This window comes from Elaeis guineensis, chromosome 1, assembly GCF_000442705.2.
Source record: "Elaeis guineensis isolate ETL-2024a chromosome 1, EG11, whole genome shotgun sequence".
In the NCBI taxonomy this organism is placed as follows: Eukaryota; Viridiplantae; Streptophyta; class Magnoliopsida; order Arecales; family Arecaceae; genus Elaeis; species Elaeis guineensis.
In genome coordinates, this window is record NC_025993.2 from 28074703 (window position 1) to 28098418 (window position 23716).

At 39.6% G+C, this 23716-nt stretch overlaps 1 protein-coding gene, 3 non-coding genes and 7 pseudogenes across 4 annotated transcripts; all 11 read right to left on the reverse strand.

The window, feature by feature from the left end:
* Positions 1-59: 59 nt before the first annotated feature.
* LOC140855034 (5S ribosomal RNA) lies at positions 60-178 on the reverse strand (annotated as a pseudogene).
* A 289-nt stretch (positions 179-467) lies between these two features.
* LOC114913770 (5S ribosomal RNA) lies at positions 468-585 on the reverse strand (annotated as a pseudogene).
* Positions 586-834: 249 nt separating this feature from the next.
* LOC114913816 (5S ribosomal RNA) lies at positions 835-953 on the reverse strand. The gene has a single exon (XR_003799683.1). It is a non-coding gene; the product is annotated as a 5S ribosomal RNA (ribosomal RNA).
* Positions 954-1202: 249 nt separating this feature from the next.
* LOC114913814 (5S ribosomal RNA) lies at positions 1203-1321 on the reverse strand. The gene has a single exon (XR_003799682.1). It is a non-coding gene; the product is annotated as a 5S ribosomal RNA (ribosomal RNA).
* A 291-nt stretch (positions 1322-1612) lies between these two features.
* Positions 1613-1730, reverse strand: LOC114913529 (5S ribosomal RNA; annotated as a pseudogene).
* Positions 1731-1970: 240 nt separating this feature from the next.
* On the reverse strand, positions 1971-2089 carry LOC114913535 (5S ribosomal RNA; annotated as a pseudogene).
* Positions 2090-2337: 248 nt separating this feature from the next.
* LOC114913819 (5S ribosomal RNA) lies at positions 2338-2456 on the reverse strand (annotated as a pseudogene).
* A 291-nt stretch (positions 2457-2747) lies between these two features.
* On the reverse strand, positions 2748-2866 carry LOC114913818 (5S ribosomal RNA; annotated as a pseudogene).
* A 249-nt stretch (positions 2867-3115) lies between these two features.
* On the reverse strand, positions 3116-3234 carry LOC114913558 (5S ribosomal RNA). Its single transcript, XR_012138116.1, has one exon. It is a non-coding gene; the product is annotated as a 5S ribosomal RNA (ribosomal RNA).
* A 653-nt stretch (positions 3235-3887) lies between these two features.
* On the reverse strand, positions 3888-4006 carry LOC140855080 (5S ribosomal RNA; annotated as a pseudogene).
* Positions 4007-4913: 907 nt separating this feature from the next.
* Positions 4914-6402, reverse strand: LOC105034159 (uncharacterized). Its single transcript, XM_010909207.4, has one exon. The coding sequence runs from the start codon at positions 6284-6286 to the stop codon at positions 5717-5719; it is 570 nt and encodes a 189-aa protein (XP_010907509.1). The 5' UTR covers positions 6287-6402; the 3' UTR covers positions 4914-5716.
* Positions 6403-23716: the final 17314 nt, after the last annotated feature.

Sequence of the window (23716 nt, forward strand, 5' to 3'; positions counted from 1 at the left end):
TCCATAAAAATTATGAAAAAAAAGTCTTGAAATAAAAATAAAAGAGATGAAGACTAAAAGGGATGCAACACGAGGACTTCCAAGGGAGTCACCCATCTCAGTACGACTCGCGCCCAAGCACGCTCGACTGTGGAGTTCTGATGGGATTTGGTGCATTAGTGCTGGTATGATCGCACCCATCATGATCTCTTCAAAATTCATGGATATAACGTAGCTTCCGTTGCACGCCATCTGTAGCCCTCCCACCGTCCAGGACTGTAGGGTACCGGACCCATCAAGTGGGCCCGCGAGCACGCACGGCACTGTAGGTCTCCAGACTCAGTTTTTTTTAGGGAGAACGTTAACCATGACAGAAGAAAGAGATCTCCATAAAAATTACGAAAAAAAGTGTTGAAATAAAAATAAAAAGCTTAAAAATTATGAAAAAGAAAGTCTTAAAATAGAAATAAAAAAGATGAAGATTTAAAGGGATGCAACATGAGGACTTCCCAGGGGTCACCCATCCTATTACTGCTCTCGTCCAAGCATTCTTAACTACGAAGTCCTGATGGGATCCGGTGTATTAGTGCCGGCATGATCGCACGCATCATGATCTCTTCGAAATTCTTAGGTATAACGTAGCGGCTGTCGCACGCCATCAGTAACTTTTCCACGCCAAGGCATGTAGGGTTCCGGACCCTTCAAGGGGATCCCGTGTGGCCGCACGGCATTGTCTGCCTCCAGACTCAATTTATTTTTTTAAGAGAAAACATTATCCATGGCAGAAAAAAGAGATCCCCATAAAAATTATGGAAAAAAGTATTGAATTAAAAATAAAATAGATGAAGATTAAAAAGGATGCAACACGAAGACTTCCCAAGGGGTCACCCATCCTAGTACTACTCTCGCCCAAGCACACTTAACTGCAGAGTTCTAATGGGATCCGATGCATTAGTGATAGTGTGATCGCACCCATAACGATTTGTTCGAAATTCTTTGATATAACGTTGCGGTCGTTGCACGCCATCTATAACCCTCCCACCGTCCTGGTCAATTTGGTACCGGACCCTTCAAGTGGGTCCCGTGAGCCCGCACGGCACAGACGATCTCCAGACTCAGTTTTTTTTTTGAGAAAAAATATTACCTGCGACAGAAGAAAGAGATCTCCATAAAAATTATGAAAAAAAGTCTTGAAATAAAAATAAAAGGGATGAAGATTAAATGGGGTGCAACACGAGAACTTCCAAGGGAGTCACCCATCCCTGTACGACTCGCGCCCAAGCACGCTCGACTGCGGAGTTCTGATGGGATCCGGTGCATTAGTGCTGGTATGATCGCACCCATCATGATCTCTTCGAAATTCGTGGATATAACGTAGCTTCCCTTGTACGCCATCTGTAGCCCTCCCACCATCCAGGACTGTAGGGTACTGGACCCATCAAGTGGGCCCGCGAGCCCGCACGGCACTATAGGTCTCCAGACTCAGTTTTTTTTTTGAGAGAAAATATTAACCATGGCAGAAGAAAGAGATCTCCATAAAAATTAGGAAAAAATATGTTGAAATAAAAATAAAAAGCTTAAAAATTATGAAAAAAAAGTCTTGAAATATAAATAAAAAGGATGAAGATTTAAAGGGATGCAACATGAGGACTTCCCAAGGATAACCCATCCTATTACTACTCTCGCCCAAGCATTCTTAACTACGAAGTCCTAATGGGATCCTGTGTATTAGTGCCGCCATGATCGCATGCATCATGATCTCTTCAAAATTCTTAGGTATAACGTAGCGGCTGTCACACGCCATCAATAACCTTCCTACGCCAAGACATATAGGGTACCGGACCCTTCAAATGGATCCCGCACGGCACTGTCTGCCTCCAGACTCAATTTATTTTTTTAAGATAAAACGTTACCCACGGCAGAAAAAAGAGATCTCCACAAAAATTGTAGAAAAAAGTATTGAATTAAAATAAAATAGACGAAGATTAAAAAGGATGCAACACGAGGACTTCCCAAGGGGTCACCCATCCTAGTACTACTCTCGTCCAAGCATGCTTAACTATGAAGTTTTGAAGGAATTCGATGCATTAGTGTTGGTATGATCGCACCCTTAACAATTTGTTTGAAATTCATTGATATAACGTTGCGTCTGTTGCACGCCATCTATAACCCTCCCACCGTTGTGGTCGGTTGGGTACCGGACCCTTCAAGTGGATCCCGCGAGCCCGCACGGTACTGTCGGTCTCCAGACTCAATTTTTTTTGAGAGAAAATATTACCTACAGCAGAAGAAAGAGATCTCTATAAAAATTATGAAATAAAAATTTTGAAATAAAAATAAAAAGGACGAAGATTAAAAGGGGTGCAACATGAAGACTTCCTAGAGGGTCACCCATCCCAGTATGACTCGCGCCCAAGCACGCTCGATTGTGGAGTTCTGATGGGATCCGGTGCATTAGTGCTGGTATGATCGTACCCATCATGATCTCGTCGAAATTCGTAGATATAACATAGCTTCCATTGCACGCCATCTGTAACCCTCCCACTGTCCAGGACTATAGGGTACCGAACCCATCAAGTGGGCCAGGGAGCCCGCACGACACTGTAGGTCTCCAGACTAAGTTTTTTTTTGAGAGAGAACGTTAACCATGGCAGAACAAAGAGATCTCTATAAAAATTATGAAAAAAATTGTTGAAATAAAAATAAAAAGTTTAAAAATTACGGAATGAAAAGTCTTGAAATAGAAATAAAAAGGACGAAGATTAAAAGAGATGCAACATGAGGACTTCCCAGGGGGTCACCCATCCTAGTGCTACTCTCGCCCAAGCATTCTTAACTACGAAGTTCTGACGGGATCCGATATATTAGTGCTGGCATGATCACACCCATCATGATCTCTTCGAAATTCTTAGGTATAACGTTGCGGCCGTCGCACGCCATCAGTAACCCTCTCACGCCCAGACATATAGAGTACCGGACCCTTCAAGTGGATCCCGCGTGGCCGCACGGCACTGTCTGCCTCCAGACTCAATTTATTTTTTTAAGAGAAAATATTACCCACGGCAGAAGAAAGAGATCTCCATAAAAATTATGGAAAAAAGTGTTGAATTAAAAATAAAATAGATGAAGATTAAAAAAGATGCAACACGAGGACTTCCCAAGAGATCACCCATCCTAGTACTACTCTCACCCAAGCACGCTTAACTGCGGAGTTCTGATGGGATCCGGTGCATTAGTGCTGGTGTGATCACACCCATAATGATTTGTTTGAAATTAGTTGATATAACGTTGCGGCCGTTGCATGCCATCTGTAACCCTCCCACCGTCCTGTCCGGTTGGGTACCGGATCCTTCAAGTGGGTCCCGCGAGCCCGCACGGCACTGTCGGTCTCCAGACTCAGTTTTTTTTTGAGAAAAAATGTTATCTGCGGCAGAAGAAAAAGATCTCCATAAAAATTATGAAAAAAGAGTCTTGAAATAAAAATAAAAGTGACGAAGATTAAAAAGGGGGCAACACGAGGACTTCCAATGGATTCACCCATCCCGACTCGCGCCCAAGCACGCTCGACTGTGGAGTTCTGATGGGATTCGGTGCATTAGTGCTGGTATGATCGCATCCATCATGATCTCTTCGAAATTCATGGATATAATGTAGCTTCCATTGCACGCCATCTGTAGCCCTCCCACCGTCCAGGACTGTAGGGTACCGGACCCATCAAGTGGGCCCGCGAGCCCGCACGGCACTGTAGGTCTCCAGACTAAGTTTTTTTTTTTAGAGAGAACGTTAACCATGGCAGAAGAAAGAGATCTCCATAAAAATTATGAAAAAAAGTGTTGAAATAAAAATAAAAAGCTTAAAAATTACGAAAAAAAGTCTTGAAATAGAAATAAAAAGGACGAAGATTTAAAGGGATGCAACATGAGGACTTCCCAGGGGGTCACACATCCTATTACTACTCTCGTCTAAGCATTCTTAACTACGAAGTCCTGATGGGATCCGGTGTATTAGTACCGGCATGATCGCACGCATCATGATCTCTTCGAAATTCTTTCTATTTTTTAATAACAGTTATCTTCTTTAAATAATTTATTGATTTATGTATAAATTTATGCTTGATCTAGTAAGATAGTATAAGATTTATCAACTGAGTCGTATAGCTCATATCTCTTTTTATTTTTTTGTCAGAGGAATAGGGTCATTAGAAAAAGAGAATGGTTAAGTTTTGAAGTTCATGCTATTAAGCTTGGCAATTTTGTAGCAGGATTTAGTTTATTAGTTGCTTATGAATTTGCAATTGATGATATCATGAATTTTAGATTATGGGTTTTGGCATTTGTATCTAGACTTAGATGCTTTAAGCAAGCATTTATTTGATTATTTAATTGATGATGGATTTAAATTTTTTTTTATTGTTTAAGGTTATGATCGTTGGTTTTGTGTTATTATGGTTTATACTCCTTGATAACATGGGCAAGTCACATCATGGCGTGACAGGAACCGCTTAAGTAGCATTTGGTCTTTGAAATCAAGGAGGAAGGAGGTTCTGTTGGAGCTTAAGTTTGTTAGCTGAAGTTTTAGAAATTTGCAAGGTCCGACCTACAAACTTTTATAGAGGACAATTGATTCAGACTCCCCAACTCAGTAGTAAGTGCAGAGTTACATCTAGAGTGGGACACTCTGTTTATTAACAGACCACCGGCATGTTGGGGCAATCTTTCAATTGCTTTTATGATTGCTAGCTGACATGAAGATTTCTGGTGGAGTGGTCATCATCTGGTCTGATGGTGATCTGTTGATGTTTGCAGGAACGTATAGCTTTTGAGTCACTTATTAAAAAAAAAAAAAAAAAGGCATGGGATCTGCAGATACCTCACTCCCACTGATCTTGTTATTTTCAAACAGAATCGATCATCGAGTGCTTGAGCTAAACTAGGTGCTCCTTAATTTAAGTTTTTTAGAATGGTGCATAATATGAGTACAAATTGTATCCCAAATGATGTTAGAGGACAGCCCACAAAAATAGTTTCCCCTGTAAATAAGACACAATCCTCTTCCTTCCCCTGTAAATAAAACACACTCCTCTTCCTTCTGACTTGAAGGCTGTCCACTTTACAATGATTTCTGAATATCTGATCTCAATGTACATGAATAGATGAGTCTCTAGGCTGAGATTTAAGAATTTATGGGCATCGATTGCTTTTGTAAATGTACTGCTCATTGGAGATTCCATCTTAATACTTCTCAACCAAGCATGCTTATTTGCAGAGATGTGATGGAATTTGGTGGTTACTTTTACCTTTGCTGCCATCTGCTCTTGACTAGAAGATTGTGTTTGAGACGTTTATACCAAATCTAATGTATGGATGGTTGAATACTCTCAACAACCATTTCTATCAATCAAGTCTATCTGAGGTGGGTGATTGACTCCACCAAGTTGACTTGGACTTTTGGGAGAGAGGAGACTGAAGCAATACATCAAAGAAATTATGAGAACAGACCTTTTCCCCTAATACTACATACATACATACATATGTTCATATATGTGTAGCTAAACTCTAATAATCTCTCCCACAACTTTGAGATTTTATCTTCTCACAATCAGAAAACCAAACAGCCAAAGCAAAGCACAAATGCAAAGTGGACAAACCTCCAAAGTAAAGCAATCTCTCATGGCTCCTGAAAAGCAAAGCCAACAAAAGCCTTCTGAAAGACACTAGGAAAAGCTCTCTTCATGTGCTCAAGTTGGCTTCAAGTCCTGAAACATGGAGTCCCACCTAATCTCCTCAGTGCTGTTCCCCCAATAGCCATCTTCATCACCACCTTTCTCACTTTCCTTATGGTGGTTGTACACCATTGGGCTTGCGTTATGGGAGACAGAATTTGGTCTGGCAACCTGGACACCGCCCTCGGTGAGCATCAGCCTTCCCTGCTTCAATAGTGCCAGCCTCTTGTTCCTCTTCAGCATGGCTCCCTTCCACCTTGCACCACCATATGAAGGCCTCGGGACGACCACGATGGCCGAATTATCTCGATGGACCAATGAGTGGATGTACTTGACCAGGCACCTCTTGGTCTTCTTCATCGCAGCGAGGAGCCGAGCAACAGGCTTTGCAGACCTGGACTTCTTGGCTAGCTTGAGGATCTCAAGCCTGTGCTTGGCTACAGAGATGCCCATGCTTTGGAGGAACTCATGGTTGAAGTGGATGATGTCCTCTTCCTCAAGCTCATTGTGAGAGAAGAGGAGTGAATACTCATAGATAAGGCCATCCTCAAGATTGGATTTGGAGAGCCAAGAGTACCAGTCCATGGCTGTGGGTTTCTTGAGGGGTAGGGAAGTGGAGGATGGGGGTTTATTAGTAGAGAGGAAGGTGAGGGGGTTGTAGAGGAGGTGGTGGGTTCATTGGATTTATTTCTTCTTTGAGCTCTGGTCTTTGTGGAAATAGAAAGCAGTTGTTGTGAGGTAGAAGCAATGAGAGGTGGGTGGTGGCCCGCATGGGTTGGGTCTCATGGGCGGTCTGTCTGTTTCTGTGTCTGGTATTAAGGTTAAAATGAGGGGGAATGGAATCTACTTTTCTTTAGGAGATAACGGAAACAGCAGTGACTGACAGGATTGTGGTAAATAATTTTTTTTTCCTCTTTGGTAAAGGATTGTGGTTAATCTTTGAGGGATAGGAATGTCACTTCCAAAGTATCCTTTGTTGTAGAGCATGGTCATTCATGAACGGAACAGAAACTATTAAGTTATTATTTACCATGTAATGCAGGTGATGCAGGGAGGTTAGAGATCCTCTGCTGCTTGGTTCCTTTCAAGACAGGAAACAAGGCTACATCTTGATCACCAGAAAAAGTTTGGAGTCTGAAAACAATGGCATAAATTAACTTAGCCTCACTTGGGGTCATCCTGTCGCTGTGAATTCCTTTTATTATCTGTCTCTAGTATTTATTACATGCAATATATCTGAGAAGCGACGAAGATAGCCATGACATTAAGATCAAATGTTCCAAACTTTAATTTTGATTATAAATGCATTAAATCTTTCAAATGTTATGCTTTTTATTATTTAAAAAATTAAAGAGGAAAAGAAACACTACTAAGCTAAGGCAGGCCATTCAATAGATGTATGTATCTCTAGAAATACTTAAAGATGATTGACTCTCCAATCTGCCACACATCCACTAAGATTGGCTTGATATGGTCATATAGATATATCATTTTTGCGAGTTTTGAGATGTTCTGGATAATTTGGAGAGTTGTTGCTCTCGTGACACCTTGTTGGAAGTTGAAACAATTTTTGTACCATCGTCAATAATTTGGAAACTTAGTTGAACTAATTTTTTCTTTAATCATGCCAAATTAAGATTTATTTACCATTTGGCCAACTTCTAAGCCCAGGTTCCATTAGTTGACCATCAAAATATATCATGGTAGATATATATTATTTATAAATCAGTTTGATAAGGTCCATTCGCCCATATTTCTGTCAATCAAACTGCAGGAAGATCACATATGAGAAAGTTGTAGACCTTTATTTCCTCATTGTATTGAAGGTTAGTATAGTGTGAGACATGCATATGATGTATTCCATGTGAGAAACTTGCTGCAGCAAATACCAAGTTGATTTTAGCCTTGATTACCACGGCAAAAGATCACAGTCTACATCCATTACACCTTCAATGTGTCGAGGGCAAGCAGAGGTATAATGTAACATACAAGAGACAAAATAAGGTAATGTAGTTCAACATTAGAACATGTTTTATGAGAGTGACCTTGTCTTTTTAACCAAGGAAAGATTCCTCCTTCGGTCCTTCCATGGAAAAGACATGGCCTAGAAAGTTAGATGGGTGCCAAGGCCATGAAGACTAGAGTGACTCCGAAGCTACAATCACGGCATGGACAAAGGTGATGGGTGTGGGTCTCCCTCTTACTAAGAGGAAGCCATGTGGTTGTGAGGAGGGAATGAAAAGGATAGTATGTCTAGGCTTGCCTTTGTCAAGGGGAAAGGCAGATTCATGTTGTGATTTGTCCAAAAGTGTCCTCCCTTTTCCATTGCCATTTCTTGTGGGTGGGTAGGTCATAACTCATAAAGCACCCTCGAGAACCACCATGACAAACCCCTTTATTGAGATAGTTAAGCAATAGTTTTAGGATCCAACTAGAATCTAGATGGAGATAATTCCTCTGCATTTTATGAATTTTGCTTCGTTGTTCTGAAATTTATCCACCAACACTCTGTGGTCCATGAGATCTTTCAATTTCGATAGACTGTTACCTTATCTTTCGGCACTCGGCTTTAGGAATTCTCCTTTTTTTCTATTCATGATTGCCATTTTGGTAATTTCAGGACTTCTCAAACCCTTAGCTTTTTTCAACTCCCAAATCTATTGCAATCATTCAAAAGAGAGACAAAAATATAACATACATGAAGGTAATAGAACAAGAAATTCAAGAACATATATTGCATGATATATTTGATTTCAGACAATTAACAAAATTGTTTAAGAAAAAAAAAAAAAGAGCTCCATTGACAACACCTAAACACCTATTCTATAGAAACATATGCACATGCCTACATCATCCAGCACCAACTCGCAACAAAATTTGGTGTCCCAGACTTTGGCTTTATGTCCAAAAGAAATATTTCCATCTCAATCAAAAGTCAGATACAGGATCTCTAAAGTCCAAACTGCTCCCGTGAGAGGGATAGAGACCATGATTGTTGGCAGATTGTCCATGCACTGTGTACCCATGCTCAACAACAATCCTCAAACTGTTCTTAATTTAATCGCTTTGTCCACTGCTATGTATTAACATTTGATTCCAACTGCTTAAAAAATGATGCTCTAAAGATGGAAGGTTTATGATGAGGCATGATGAACTCTTGCGTATTGTTAGGCTGGTTGATCATCCCTTCTATTTTAATGCACTTGAGTTTATTGTCCGAACTCATGTACATCCATTTGAAGAAGATGCCTTGGTGCCCCTATTTTGTGCATATAAAATGTTCTCGATGCCAAGTCATGCTCACTTGGCAACTTGGCATTCAATTACATTCTATGTTTTTTTTTTTCTTTTTTTTGAGGAAAAAGCTATAGATCACCGGCGATATTACAATTTAGTTTGTTGGCCTGACGTGGAAGCCGGTGATTGGTTGAGTGGAGGTAAGGCCCTGACTCCATAATTTGCTCATTTATTGACTAATTACCAATTGTTATATCTGCTCGAGCAACAATTTGATGGGTGATTAGTAGATAAATTATTTGTTAGAATGATTTTACCATATGTATCTTAGATCATTTACTAATAGATCAACACATTAATTGTTAATAAAAAAATTACATCATTATCCAAGTTTGATTAAAAATTTTCACAATTAACTATGGTTGGACAGCTAACAACTTCTACTATTTTGAATGGAAAAAAAAAAAATTACTCTCTTGAATGGTATATTGATCTGTTATTAGATGATCCAAAATACATATGATAGAATTATTTTAATTAATAATTTCTCATGATTAGTAATATTTTTTTAAAAAAAATTAAACAATCTATTGTAATAAATCTTTGATAGCATTACTCTTCCTTCTCGGAGTTTCATACATTTTATTTGTATTAGTTAGGATATATAGGAAACTAGCAAAAAAAAAAAACACACACACACGCACAAGCGCATGCAGACGTGCACACGTGCGCATGCACAAAAAGAAAAAAAAAAAAAAGGGCCGAATAGAGGTTAATTTGAGATTTCTTAATCTTTTTAGAGAGAGATATGTTTAACAATCATTTTAACATTTAATAAGTACTTTTCCTTTACATTTGATTTAAAGATCAAGCTTCACCTTATTCATAGTTGAGAAAATACATAGAAAAATATATTCTTTATGGGTCAATAGCATATGTAATATTCACTTAATATTTTTACTTTATTAGTTTAACAAACAATTTCAAATTTCATTAAAGAAAAGGTATTCTTAAAAAATATCAAAGAAAATAGAAAATCAATTTCAAGTCGATCGATGTGATGATCCCAAAGCACAAATTTATTTTATAAGCAAATAAGTGTTGTACTCTGCTATATAGGAATAAAATATAGCTATTGGTTTATAATTGAAGTAATTTCTCTACTCCTATATGGGAATGCATTCTAGTTTGACCATGGAAAAACTTCTTTTTCAAATAAGGTCAAAATATTTCATTAAACCATGACCAACTAATAGAGAAAAGATCAAAAGAAATTTTAATGGGTATGTACAACATAATGTTTTAAATAACTAACTGGCATGAATTTACTTTTTTTTATTAAGAATTATGATAAGGATGCCATCACCATGGATCAAATCTTGGAGCTCTCCCAAATAGAGAGGATGCATATTACCTAAGCTCAAACTATTTGGCCTCGATATAATTCAATCATGCATATTAGAAAATCCTGGTAATGATGGACTAGCCTTAGCCATAAATTTACGGAGATCTTATTTCCCTAACTGGTTGCACTTTATTTTTAATATTAGTCATATATGTAAGTCACCTTTTGTAACCGTAGCCATTTAGGTTGTCAACGTAAATTTTCTACATATATTATAATAATTGCTTGCTCTTCTTTTTTTCATCTTAGTTCCTTGATTAGAATGATCCAGGATCTTATGCCTCCCTTGGGCATTACATTGAACACTTTCAAATACCATTTTGGCCCACATCTCACAAATAGGAAACCCTTTGAGCATTTGGCGATTATGCTACTTTGGGCTTACAATTGAAGAGGTCATACTCCATGTTATGGTGTCATCAATTTTCTTTGATTTATAACCATTTTCCCTCAGTTTAAACTTATCATTAACTTAGACATTCCATCAAGGCTTTCCTTCTTATCCATATTTTATTCTTTTTCTTAGATTTGATTGTTGACTCTATCAAGAGTCCGAGCAATAGAGAGAAATGTGTAGTAGAAGCAAGATATGTGCATTAGGTTGCTATTTTAAGATCGTGGAGTTAGCAAGAAGTTTGAGTAGTTGTGATGGAATAGAGAGGGTTCCAGCATCTCCCATTTGGATATACTCGTCCAATCAAATCTAGAAGCTTAATTTGCATGGTTTGCAACTTTTCCAAGTAGATCAATAGCTTGGACGAGTTAAGTCGGTCCAAAAGTTCAAAGATAATTAATTAAAATACTAAATTTAAAAATATTGATAATACATATGAGTTTATAACAAGAACAATATTAACAACAACAGTAGCAACAGCAGCAAGAATGCTAAGAATATATTTTAGTCTAATATTTAGTTTATCAATAATTGCTATTTATGGATAAATTATAAAAATTAGAAAAAAAAACAAATTCATATCATCATTTTATTTTAGTTATTGTAAGCTACCAGGGATCATAAGCATTGCTAGTTGACCTCTAATCACTATCTACCTATCATTCCAAGCAACTAGAAGCATGGGATGGTGAATCAGCATGATTCTATTTTTAGTGCCCAACAAATCCTATAGTAATAATGCAAAAGGGAAAGGTCTGTGAGAAAAACTCTTTGCTTATGGGAGGCAGGAGGGACAGAAGGATCATAAAGTAGGGTATTTGAGTTGAGAGGTTTTAAGTTCATCCCAAGTGAAATCACATATTTTTCTTTTGAACGCTGGCTGAGTTGAATTGTGAATATTATTGTTAAAATATCATTTGTTGGAAGGGTCGTACTATATCAATTAAAGCAGGGGTGGCTGAAGGGCAAGGCCATCGAAGCCCTTACCTTAGGCCCCCACCCCCAGGAGGCCCCTCCGCTCTCGAGTCCTGCCTCCGCCTCCGCCTCCACCTCCACGCTCCATCCAGGCAAGGTCTTCCCGGCCCGACAAGACAAGACTCCACCACGGCTCTACGCCTCCACCCCGCCCCACCTCCATGGCTCCATACATCCACCCCACCTCCATGGGCCACGGCTCCAGCCGCTCCATGCCTCCACCCCCTGCCTCCACGGCTCCACACATCCACCCCGCGGTCCCCACCTCCACCGGCCATGGCTCCAACCGCTCCACCACTGACGGCTTCGGGCTCCTCCACCTCCACCGCTCCATGCTCCACCCCCGCTACCTCCCCCTCGCCCTCCTTGGCTCCCTCCATGGCTCCGCCCCCAAGCAGCCCCGATGCCCCGCTCGGCCCATGCGGTCGACCGCCGATCGATCACCGGTGGCGAGGAAGACGTCTCCGCGAGTGGTGCAACGGTGGACGAAAATCACAGGATGGTAGATTTTTTCATTTTTTTATTTTTCAAAGAGCCCCCGCCGCCTCCACACCTCCCCCCTGCTCGCCGCATCGAGCCGCCAAAGATGATTTTTTTTTGTTTCCCGAAAGCCGAAAGGCCCCTCCCTGCCCCCAAGTCCCCCTCCCCCCCGCTCGTCCTGCCGCTCCTGCGAGAAGATGAACGGTGCCGGGCCGTCGGTCACTGACGCTATGCATCAAACTCTTCCAAGGATGAAGGACCGAAGGCCCCTGCCCCTGGTCCTGGAACTGGAAGATCGATTTCTTTTTTTTTTTTTTTTTTTTCGGAAGGCTCCTGCCCCAGATGGCCAGGTCCTCCCTTGTCGCTCGGTCCGCGAGCGAGAAGATGAACGGCGCCGCTCACCGAAGGCCCTGAGCAGTCACCGACGGCCAATCGGCCGGTCACAGTCACCAATGGCAAGGAGCAGTGGAAGATAAAAGGTCTATGGCGTTGGTCGATTTTTTTTTTTCAAAGATCAGGGTGTTGGGAGTAGTGTCCCAAAGTCAATCGTCAGCCTGTTGATGATTGTGCTCATTTTTGTATTTGAACATGAATTATGAATTAATAAAAATTATTTTGATATTTTTTATCACAAAATATTTCATCTTCTAATGAACTCCTATGTTGTGGTGAAGTCCTTAGGACTATTTAGACTCGACAAAGGAGGATTTGTCGTTTAGTCCTTAAATCTGTTCACGACCAAATGATACGTTGTTACCAAGGACGACAACGTTTATCAAGCATAGGTCGTTGTGTGCCATATAGGTTGGTTGTCCTCTTAACCAATGAGTGTGGAGACACTGGTATGGCATACAGGTGAGATGTAAGGGTACATCTGTACTGAACGTGACCAACTCCGAAGCTATTTCTGCTATCAAGATTTGCTCCGATGGAATATGGGTATAAATATCCCTCCGACCTGAGACCGCCACTGTGACTTGCAAGCAACTCACTGCACTTAGGCACTGGACTACCTGAATTTTTAATTCAGTGACGGAAGGTTGTTGGGTGTAGTCAAGTACTTGATTTGTCGGTGCGTGTGTCAAGATGGGATTGACCACTCCAGTTTAGGAGCTGTGTATAGTCGTGTTTCAATTTAGCAAAATCTTGGCCAGGGTAGTCCTTGTGAGGAGTCACAGGACTATTTGAGTTAAGTACGATTCGGATGATCTGATCAGGGTTGACAGTTTAACCCTGAGTTGTCCTAAACACAGGGGTAAAAAGGATGAATTATACAGTAACCATATTCATGTAGGTTCTGAGTGTTGTGATTGTGACTCTTTGACCTATCCGGATGTCGGATACCATTGCTAGATGGTCACTTCGATTAGTACAGGAATTGGTTCCTGTGCTACCGGCTTAGGTTCGAACCTGCAGGGTCATACACATTAGAAGTTCCTATCTGATCTGATGGTTGGTGTAGAATCCTACATGTTTGGGACTCAGTGATCGAGAATCAGGATTCTCTGATCATGAGTTCCACACATTATGGGTACCGGGGTCAAGAGTCCCACTGGTTGGGACTTTTCGATCAGGGTTACATATCGATGAATTCTGATGCCCGATTGCCCATCGGATTTGGACTCAGTATTTATGAGAGGTTTAATTAGTATTTTGATTGCTAATTAACTCAATTTGATTGAGTAATTATTTTTGAATCAAGTCCAATTGAATTGGATTCAGTTGGGTTTGACCCGATTAGGTTAAGAGTTGACCTAATCGTCGAGATGGTTTGGTCCCTGATTTGATCAGGGATTGGGCTTAGTCAATTCCTGATTTGATTAGGATTTTATTGAGCCTAATTAAGCTTAATTAAGTTGGGTTTAAATTAGTCTAATTGAACCTAACTTATTTGGTTCAATTAGGTTGGTTTAAATAATGAAACCACCTTGACCCAATCTCCATGCGCCACCTCACTTCCATTGCACCCATTTGAATTCATGAGAAGGAACTTCTCATGAATTTTTTCCTCATGCCAAGCCCTCTCTACTCCCCACTTTAATGTGCCAATTGAATGGATAAGGATGATTGGTTGGCCATTCAAATTCAAAATAAAGTTTGAATTTGAATGGGCAATAAATCTTTGCGCCTTATCCCTTTTTTAACGCCCCATTTATTACATGAGAAAATATTTCTCATAAAATCACTCCATGCATAATTTAAGCCACGCCTCACACCTTTAGTGGATAAGAGATGAGTTGGTGTCCATTTGAATTCAAAATTTGATTTGAATTCAAATGTGTAATTACTCATCTTTATCCTTTCTTTTGGATAAGACGTTTGACGTTGTTATAAAAGGAGGAGATGAGTGGGGCGTGGAGGGAGAAGATTTTTGGAAAAAAATTTTGGGGCATGAGAAAGTCTTGTGCGTGAGAAGAAAGTCCATATCCTTCCAAGAAAAAAAGAAAGAAAAGAAAGAAAAGTGGGTGCAAGGTTTCTGGTGAGTTCCCTAGAGTTTTAGCCTGGGGTTCGGAAAGTGAGAAAGTGAGCTACGAGTGTCGTGAGCCCATAAAATCTCAGGAAGATCTTCAACATCCTCTCAAGCACGTCTGTTAGCGATCTGGAGTATCCAAAGAATCAACAGACATCGATCGAAGGAGTTCGATCAGCATCAATCATCAAAAAGGCTCTACAACGAGCTAGCACTCGTGAGGAGTCGATCAGATCGGGAGCTTCGTGTGGACGATCCGCAGAGGCCAGACATACTGTGTGGCTGCATCGCGATGATCAAACTCTCCCAACAGTGATCAGATTGTGGCGATCTACTACCCGCACAAAGGTATTGTGTTCTGAATACATTACAGTAAAATATTTACTGTTCGAATTTGAATTTTAAATTTAAATGAATGCATGCTATATATCATATTTAGATCCTAGTGTAGGGTAATTTATGTTAATTAATTAGATTAATTAATATTTTTTAATATAAAATCATAATTTTGAAAAAGTTTTAAAATTACCATTTTACCCCTGCACTGAATTTTCGCTTCAAATGGTATCAGAGCGGGTTCTTAGATATGATATATATATTTGCATGCGTAGATTAAGTTGTAATCTAAAAGTTTAAATTTAAAATTTGAAATTCAAAATTTAAAATTTAAATTTTGAAAGTTGTTCGAAATTCAAAATTCAAAAATTTGAAATTTAAAATTTGAATTTTGAATTTTAAAATTTAAAATTTAAAATTCAAAATTCAAAAATTTGAAATTCAAAATTTAAAATTTAAAATTTGATTGAAATTTCAAATTTGAAATTCAAAATTTAAAATTTAAAATTTGAAATTCAAAAATTTTGAAATTTGAAATTTATTTAAAATTTAAAATTCAAAATTTAAAATTTGAAATTTAAAATTTAAAATTTAAAATTTAAAATTTTAAATTGATATATTTAGATATACTTGATCCAAGTAGCAAGTAATCGAATTGGGTTGGTTGCCATGGCCGTCCGGTCATAGGAGAAAAGTAGGGTTTAAAGGCCCTCTCCTCCCATTCGATGGGGTCTCCTATGCCGGTAGGGGTGCCGTTGCAATTATATCCCATGCAGATGAAGCAGCGAAAGGAATTAATTGTAAAGGTTCAATTGTGAAATTTATCATTAATGTGTTAGATTAGATCTAAAGGAATATTCATGATTTATTTTGATTGAGTTATTTTCTGTTATGTAATTAGCAATAGGATTGCTATTTATGAAATGTGTTAAGCTATTTGTAAAATGAGTCAACATATTTGGTGAACAGAAAATAAAATCTTTCAAATTTAAAAATTATTTTTGAAATACCAAACCCTGACCCATCAGCACAAATACTTAATTAAAAGAATTAAGTATTGTCTAGTAGGTCTAGAATTGTGAATTAAGACCTAAGATAATTGCATAAACTTGTGGGTCAATGGGTTAGATGGATTAGGTCTATAATTAGGTTAGACATAAAGTTAGCTTAAAGAAATAGACTAAATTAGAGTAATTGATCAAATCTAATCAAAAGTTGAATTAGATTAAGTCAAGGATACTCTATAGACTCAACTTCAATAGTTGTAGTTGAATGGGTCCATGTCTTTAACTAGACCAAGATGGACTTAATTCATGGCTACGCGGTGGAACCCTATTTACTAAGTTGATCAAATTAAAACTAATGAACCGGTTGGTGTCTAAGGTAAGTTTGGCAGTTTGACCAGTGATTTTTAAGCGGGAGCTACTCGCAGTGATTCGATCTCTGACGAGTTAATGGCTTATCCCCACTACTGATCTCACTTACCTGGCCAACCTGGTGAATTAGATTTTGATTAGATCACTTGATGATTAGGGCTCACCCATGTCATTAGATAAATTAGTTTGACTGATTTAGATGCTCCTAATGCCAGCTTTAATTAAATTCTTTTTTAATCTAACTTGATGAAGTCAGTGGGAGGATTGAAATTGGCTGGATATTTTCTTCTCATCTATCTTTTAATAAAATCCTCAAAAATTATTAGATCCCTAAAAATGATTAAGTTATATTGATAACTAAGTTATAGCCTCCCATTAAGTGAGTGATAATGAGTCTATTAGTTTAATAATCATTGAAGGCCCAAAGGCCTGGTGCTTATTGATTAATGGAATTATCATTCATAATATGATAATTTGGTTTGAGTCTTTCTGATGGTGGTCAGGTTGGCCGACCAAAGTCGGGCCTGATCATTTATGGGTCTGATTCACCAAATCAAATCATGTTAATGGTTGGACCTAACCAGATCTTTTCAGTGGAGGCCAAAGCCTACTGATTAGGTTCTGGGGCAAAATAAATTACTAGAAGTTATTTAGAGAAACAACTGGTTATGAACCTACCCATAGATGCACATGGGTTGACCAACCAAAGTTGGGCTCGTGTGTAGTCTGTGTGGATTCTAGTACCCACTAAGGAATTAAAGTAATTCCTCGAATTGGAGGTTGAGGCTACTAGTTCATAAAAATACTGGGAGAAACTTTAGACTAAAGTCCAAGTCTTTAGTATTTATAATTTATGTACTAATAGAGGTCTGGTTTTTCTTTATGCATCTATGGCCACTACCCTGTCACTCCGGTCATTATTAGATAATGACAAGCTCATGGGACCTAATTTTGATAGCTGGTATCAAAAATTAAAAATTGTCCTTGAGCATGAGCGGATCCTTTATGTAGTAACGGATATGATACTTGAGGAGCCAGCCCCGAACGTTAGAGGGACGGTCCGAGACACTTATCAGAAGTGGCTCAATGACCGCACCACCGTTCGGTGTATTATGCTGGCGGCAATGAATGATGAGTTCAGTTGCTGATTCGAGAACGCCCAGCCACAGGAGATGCTTCAAATGTTGAACGACTCCTTTGGCACGCCTGACGATGTTGAAAGGCACAAAACTAGTTGTGTCATTTTCAATGCTCAAATGAGAGATGGAGCCTCAGTCACTGATCATGTACTGTACATGATCGAAATGATTGAGCACCTAAGTAAACTGGGTTTTTCCCTGCACGAGCAGCTCGGTAAGGATGCGATCCTTAATTCATTGTCCAAATCCTTCCTCTCCTTCCTTACTCATTTTCGGATGACAAAGCCTACAGTGAACTACCACGGCTTGTTGGGGTTGCTGCAGAACTTTGAGAAGGATCACCAGCTCCATAAGGAGTCAGTGAATGTTGTGGGAGGGTCTTCTTCTGGTCGTCGACCCTTTAAGAAAGGGAAGAAGAAGAACAAGAAGAAGAAGAATAAGAAGGTGCAGCTGCATGCTGGAACGTCTGCATAGGGTCAGACCAAGAAGTGCAAGCCCGACCAGAGCCAAATGGAGTGCTTCTTTTACAAGAAGCAAGGGCACTGGAAGAGGAACTGTCCTCTATATATTGCCTCCCTGGATCCGAACAGGCCGAAGAAGAAGCAAGGTACTTATATGATAACACCTTGCAATTTTTCCATTTGTGATACTACTGCCTAGGTATTGGATACCGGAAGCCCTTATCATATTTGCAATTCGATGCAGAGTCTGCAGGTCAGTAGGAGATTTGATGAAGGTGAGAGATTCCTGAACGTTGGAGATGGAAGCAAAGTTCCAGTTCTAGCATTAGGAATCATGAACCTTGTAATCAATTCTCGAAACGTAATTCTGAGTGAATGTCACTATTGTCCAAGCTTTTTATTAAATATTATTTCTGTAGGCTTTTTGGCAATGAACGGTTATCAATTTTTAATAAAAGGAAACGTTTGCAATATCATTTTGAATGGTGTTACAATGTTTGTTGGACAACTTAATAATAAAATTTACTTTCTATCACAACCTGTTAATGTGGTTCAAACCTTCGGTAAACGCCCTAGAATAGATAATGTGTCAGAAGTCTACCTTTGGTACTGTAGGCTAGGTCATATCAATAAGAATAGGATAAACAGATTGGCTCAAGAAGGAATTCTTGAAGTAGGTGATTATGAATCACTTCCAACCTGTGAGTCCTGTCTTCTTGGTAAAATGATCAAAACATCTTTTACTGAAAAAGGTGAGCGAGCCAGTGAACTCTTGGGTCTGGTACATTCTGATGTATGTGGACCCATGAGCTCAAGTGCAAGAGATGGATATTTCTACTTCATAATCTTCACAGACGACCTATCGTGGTATGGGTATGTCTATTTAATGAAGCATAAATCGGAGTCGTTTGAAATGTTCAAACTATTCCGAAATGAGGTAAAAAAATAAACTGAGAAGTATATTAAAAATCTTCGATCTGATCGAGGAGGTGAATATCTTTCCAATGATTTTCTGACATATCTTGGGGAGAATGAGATTCTCTCTCAGTGGACTCCTCCTGGAACACCACAACATAATGGTGTATCTGAAAGGAGGAATCGGACCTTGTTGGACATAGTTCGATCCATGATGGGGTTTGCTGATCTGCCGATCTCCCTCTGGAGATATGCGCTCGAATTGATTTGTTACCTACTAAATAGAGTTCTGAGTAAGTCTGTAATCAAAATGCCATATGAGATATGGATAGGACGTAAGCCAGTACTCTCGCACCTTAGGGTTTGGGGGTGTCCGGCTTATGTTAAACATTTAATTACGGACAAGCTTGGACCTAGGTCTAATAAGTGTAATTTTATAGGGTACCCAAAAGAGACCAAAGGGTATTACTTCTACCTAGCTGATGAGCAAAAAGTGTTTGTCAGCCTTAAGGCAATCTTTTTGAAAAAGGAGTTCTTTGGTGAAGGGACTGTTGCCTCTAAGGTCGAACTTGATGAAGTTCGGCAGATGAAAAAATCGACACAAGTTGCTGAACCTGAATCGAATTTGGTTAGATCAGATCCGGAGCCCATTGTTCAAGCACCCTTAAGGCGATCTGGTAGAGTACCACGTCAACCAGACAGATACTATGGTTTCTTGGTCCGAAACGGCGATCCTATCGAACTTGATGAAAACGATGAGGATCCGATCACCTACATGGATGCAATGCAGAGATCTGAATCTGAAAAATGGCTAGAGGCCATGAAATCCGAAATGGAGTCCATGAAGGTGAACGATGTGTGGACATTGGTTGACCCACCCGAAAGAGTAAAACCCATAGGGTGTAAATGGGTCTTCAAGAGGAAGAGAGGCACAGACGGAAAGGTGAAAACTTATAAAGTCCGTCTGGTTGCCAAGGGATATCGTCAATATTATGGTATAGACTATGACGAGATATTTTCTCCTGTGGCAATGCTCAAATCCATTCGGATTATGCTTGCGATAGCTGCCCATCTGGACTATGAAATCTGGCAGATGGATGTGAAGACAACTTTTCTAAACGGAGAGCTGGATGAAGAGGTGTATATGATACAACCTGAAGGATTCACATCCACAGATGAGTCTAAGGTATGCAGGCTACAGAGGTCCATTTATGGACTTAAGCAGGCATCACGGAGTTGGAACATATGTTTTGATAAGACGATCAAGATGTATGGCTTCGTTAAGAACGAAGAAGAGTCCTGCATTTATAAGTGGGCTAATGATCTAGTAGTAGTATTTTTTGTATTGTATGTGGATGACATTCTCTTAATCAGAAATGATATTCCTGCATTACAGGGAATAAAGATTTGGCTGTCGTCACAGTTCTCCATGAAGGATCTGGGAGAAACTTCCTACATCCTCGGGATGAGGATCTATAGGGATAGATCTAAAAGGTTGCTTGATTTATCTCAGTCCACGTACATTGATACTATGCTGAAGAGGTTCAGCATGGAGAATTTCAAGAAAAGTTATCTTTCGATAGGCCATGAAATTTTTCTCTCGAAGAGGGATTGTCCGACAACACCTCAAGAGAGAGAGCGTATGGATAGGATTCCATATGCTTCAGCAGTGGGATCTATCATGTACGCCATGATATGTACACGACCAGATATGGCATACTCACTAGGGGTAGTGAGTAGATACCAATCTGATCTAGGGGAGAATCACTGGAAGGTTGTTAAAACCATCCTGAAGTATTTAAGAAATACTAAGGACCAGTGGCTTGTTTATGGTGAATCAGACTTGAGACTTATAGGATTTACAGACTCTAGTTTTCAGTCTGATCATGATGACAGTAAAAGTGTGTCGGGATTTATTTTTACCCTTAATGGTGGGGCTATCTGCTGGAAAAGTTTCAAGCAACACACAGTGGCTGATTCAGTTTGCGAGGCGGAGTATGTCGCTGCATCAGATGCTGCCAAAGAAGCGGTATGGCTGAGAAAATTCATCACCGAGCTCAAAGTAGCATCCTCCCTTGTTGGTCCAGTTCTGCTCTACTGTGACAGCTCTGGAGCCATTGCTCAGGCGAAGGAACCAAAGGCACACCAGCGGACGAAGCATATTCTATGCCGCTACCATCTCATCCGGGAAATTGTGGATCGAGGTGACGTCGATTTTCAGAAGATCGACGGGAAGGAGAACCTGGCCGACCCATTCACTAAAGCTATTGCGGTGAAGGAGTTCGACAACTACAAGTCAAAGATGGGTATTAGATACTGCACCGATTGGCTTTAGGTCAAGTGGGAGATTATTGGGAATAGTGTCCCAAAGTCAATCGTCAGTCTGTTGACAGTTGTGCTCATTTTGTATTTGTACATAAATTATAAATTAATAAAAATTATTTTAATATTTTTCATCACAAAATATTTCATCTTCTAATGAACTCCTATGTTGTGGTGAAGTCCTTAGGACTATTTAGACTCGACAAAGAAGGATTTGTCGTTTAGTCCTTCAATCTGTTCGCGACCAAATGATATGTTGTTACCAAGGACGACAACGTTTATCAAGCATAGGTCGTTGTGTGCCATATAGGTTGGTTATCCTCTTAACCAATGAGTGTGGAGACACTGATATGGCATACAGGTGAGATGTAAGGGTACATCTGCACTGAACGTGACCAACTCCGGAGCTATTTCTGCTGTCAAGATTTACTCCGATGGAATATGGGTATAAATATCCCTCCGACCTGAGACCGCCATAGTGACTTGCAAGCAACTCACTACACTTAGGCACTGGACTACCTGAATTTTTAATTCAGTGACGGAAGGCTACTAGGTGTAGTCAAGTACTTGACTTGTCGGTGCGTGTGTCAAGATGGGATTGACCACTCCAGTTTAGGAGCTGTGTACAGTCATGTTTTAATTTAGCAAAATCTTGGCCAGGGTAGTCCTTGTGAGGAGTCACAGGACTGTTTGAGTTGAGCAAGATTCGGATGATTTGATTAGGGTTGACAGTTTAACCCTGAGTCGTCCTAAACACAGGGGTAAAAATGATGAATTATATAGTAACCATATTCATGTAGGTTCTGAGTGTTGCGATTGTGACTCTTTGACCTATCCGGATGTCGGGTACCATTGCTAGATGGTCACTTCGATTAGTACAGGAATTGGTTCCTGTGCTACCGGCTTAGGTTCGAACCTGCAGGGTCATACACATTAGAAGTTCCTATCTGATCTGATGGTTGGTGTAGAATCCTACATGTTTGGGACTCAGTGATCGAGAATCAGGATTCTTTGATCACGAGTTCCACACATTGTGGGTACCGGGGTCAAGAGTCCCACTGATTGGGACTTTTTGATCAGGGTTACATATCGATGAATTCTGATGCCCGATTGCCCATCGAATTTGGACTCAATATTTATGAGAGGTTTAATTAGTAATTTGATTGCTAATTAACTCAATTTGATTGAGTAATTATTTTTGGATCAAGTCCAATTGAATTGGATTCAGTTGGGTTTGACTCGATTAGGTTAAGAGTTGACCTAATCGTCGAGATGGTTTGGTCCCTGATTTGATCAGGGGTTGGGCTTAGTCAGTTCTTGATTTGATTAAGATTTTATTGAGCCTAATTAAGTTGAATTTAAATTAGTCTAATTGGACCTAACTTATTTGGTTCAATTAGGTTGGTTTAAATAATGAAACCACCTTGACCCAATCTCCATACGCCACCTCACTTTCATTGCACCCATTTGAATTCATGAGAAGGAACTTCTCATGAATTTTTTTCTCACGCCAAGCCCTCTCCATGCCTCACTTTAATGTGCCAATTGAATGGATAAGGATGATTGGTTGGCCATTCAAATTCAAAATAAATTTTGAATTTGAATGGGCAATAAATCTTTGCGCCTTATCCCTTTTTTAACGTTCCATTTATTACATGAGAAAATATTTCTTATAAAATCACTCCATGCACAATTTAAGCCATGTCTTTAGTGGATAAGGGATGAGTTGGTGTCCATTTGAATTCAAAATTTGATTTGAATTCAAATGTGTAATTACTCATCTTTATCCTTTCTTTTGGATAAGACGTTTGATGTTGTTATAAAAGGAGGAGATGAGTGGGGTGTGGAGGGAGAAGATTTTTGGAGAAAAATTCTGGGGCGTGAGGAAGTCTTGTGCGTGAGAAGGAAGTCCATATCCTTCCAAGAGAAAAAGAAAGAAAAGAAAGAAAAGTGGGTGTAAGGTTTCTGGTGAGTTCCCTAGAGTTTTAGCCTGGGGTTCGGGAAGTGAGAAAGTGAGCTACGAGTGTCGTAAGCCCACAAAATCTCAGAAAGATCTTCAACATCCTCTCAAGCACGTCTGTTGATGATTCGAAGCATCCGAAGAATCGACAGACATCGATCGAAGGAGTTCGATCAGCATCGGTCGTCAAAAAGGCTCTACAACGAGCTAGCACTCATGAGGAGTCGATCAGATCGGGAGCTTCGTGTGGATGATCCGCAGAGGCTAGACACACTGTGTGGCTGCGTCGCGATGATCAGACTCTTCTAACAGTGATCAGATTGCGGCGATCTACTACCCGCACAAAGATATTGTGTTCTGAACACATTACAGTAAAATGTTTACTGTTCGAATTTGAATTTCAAATTTAAATGAATGTATGCTATATATCATATTTAGATTCTAGTGTAGGGTAAATTAATGTTAATTAATTAGATTAATTAATATTTTTCTGCTGTAAAATCGTAATTTGAAAAAAATTTAAAATTACCATTTTACCCCTGCAC

Excerpts from the sequence above, each read along its gene's own strand:
- LOC105034159 (XM_010909207.4), bottom strand. The coding sequence starts at position 6,286 with ATGGACTGGTACTCTTGGCTCTCCAAATCCAATCTTGAGGATGGCCTT.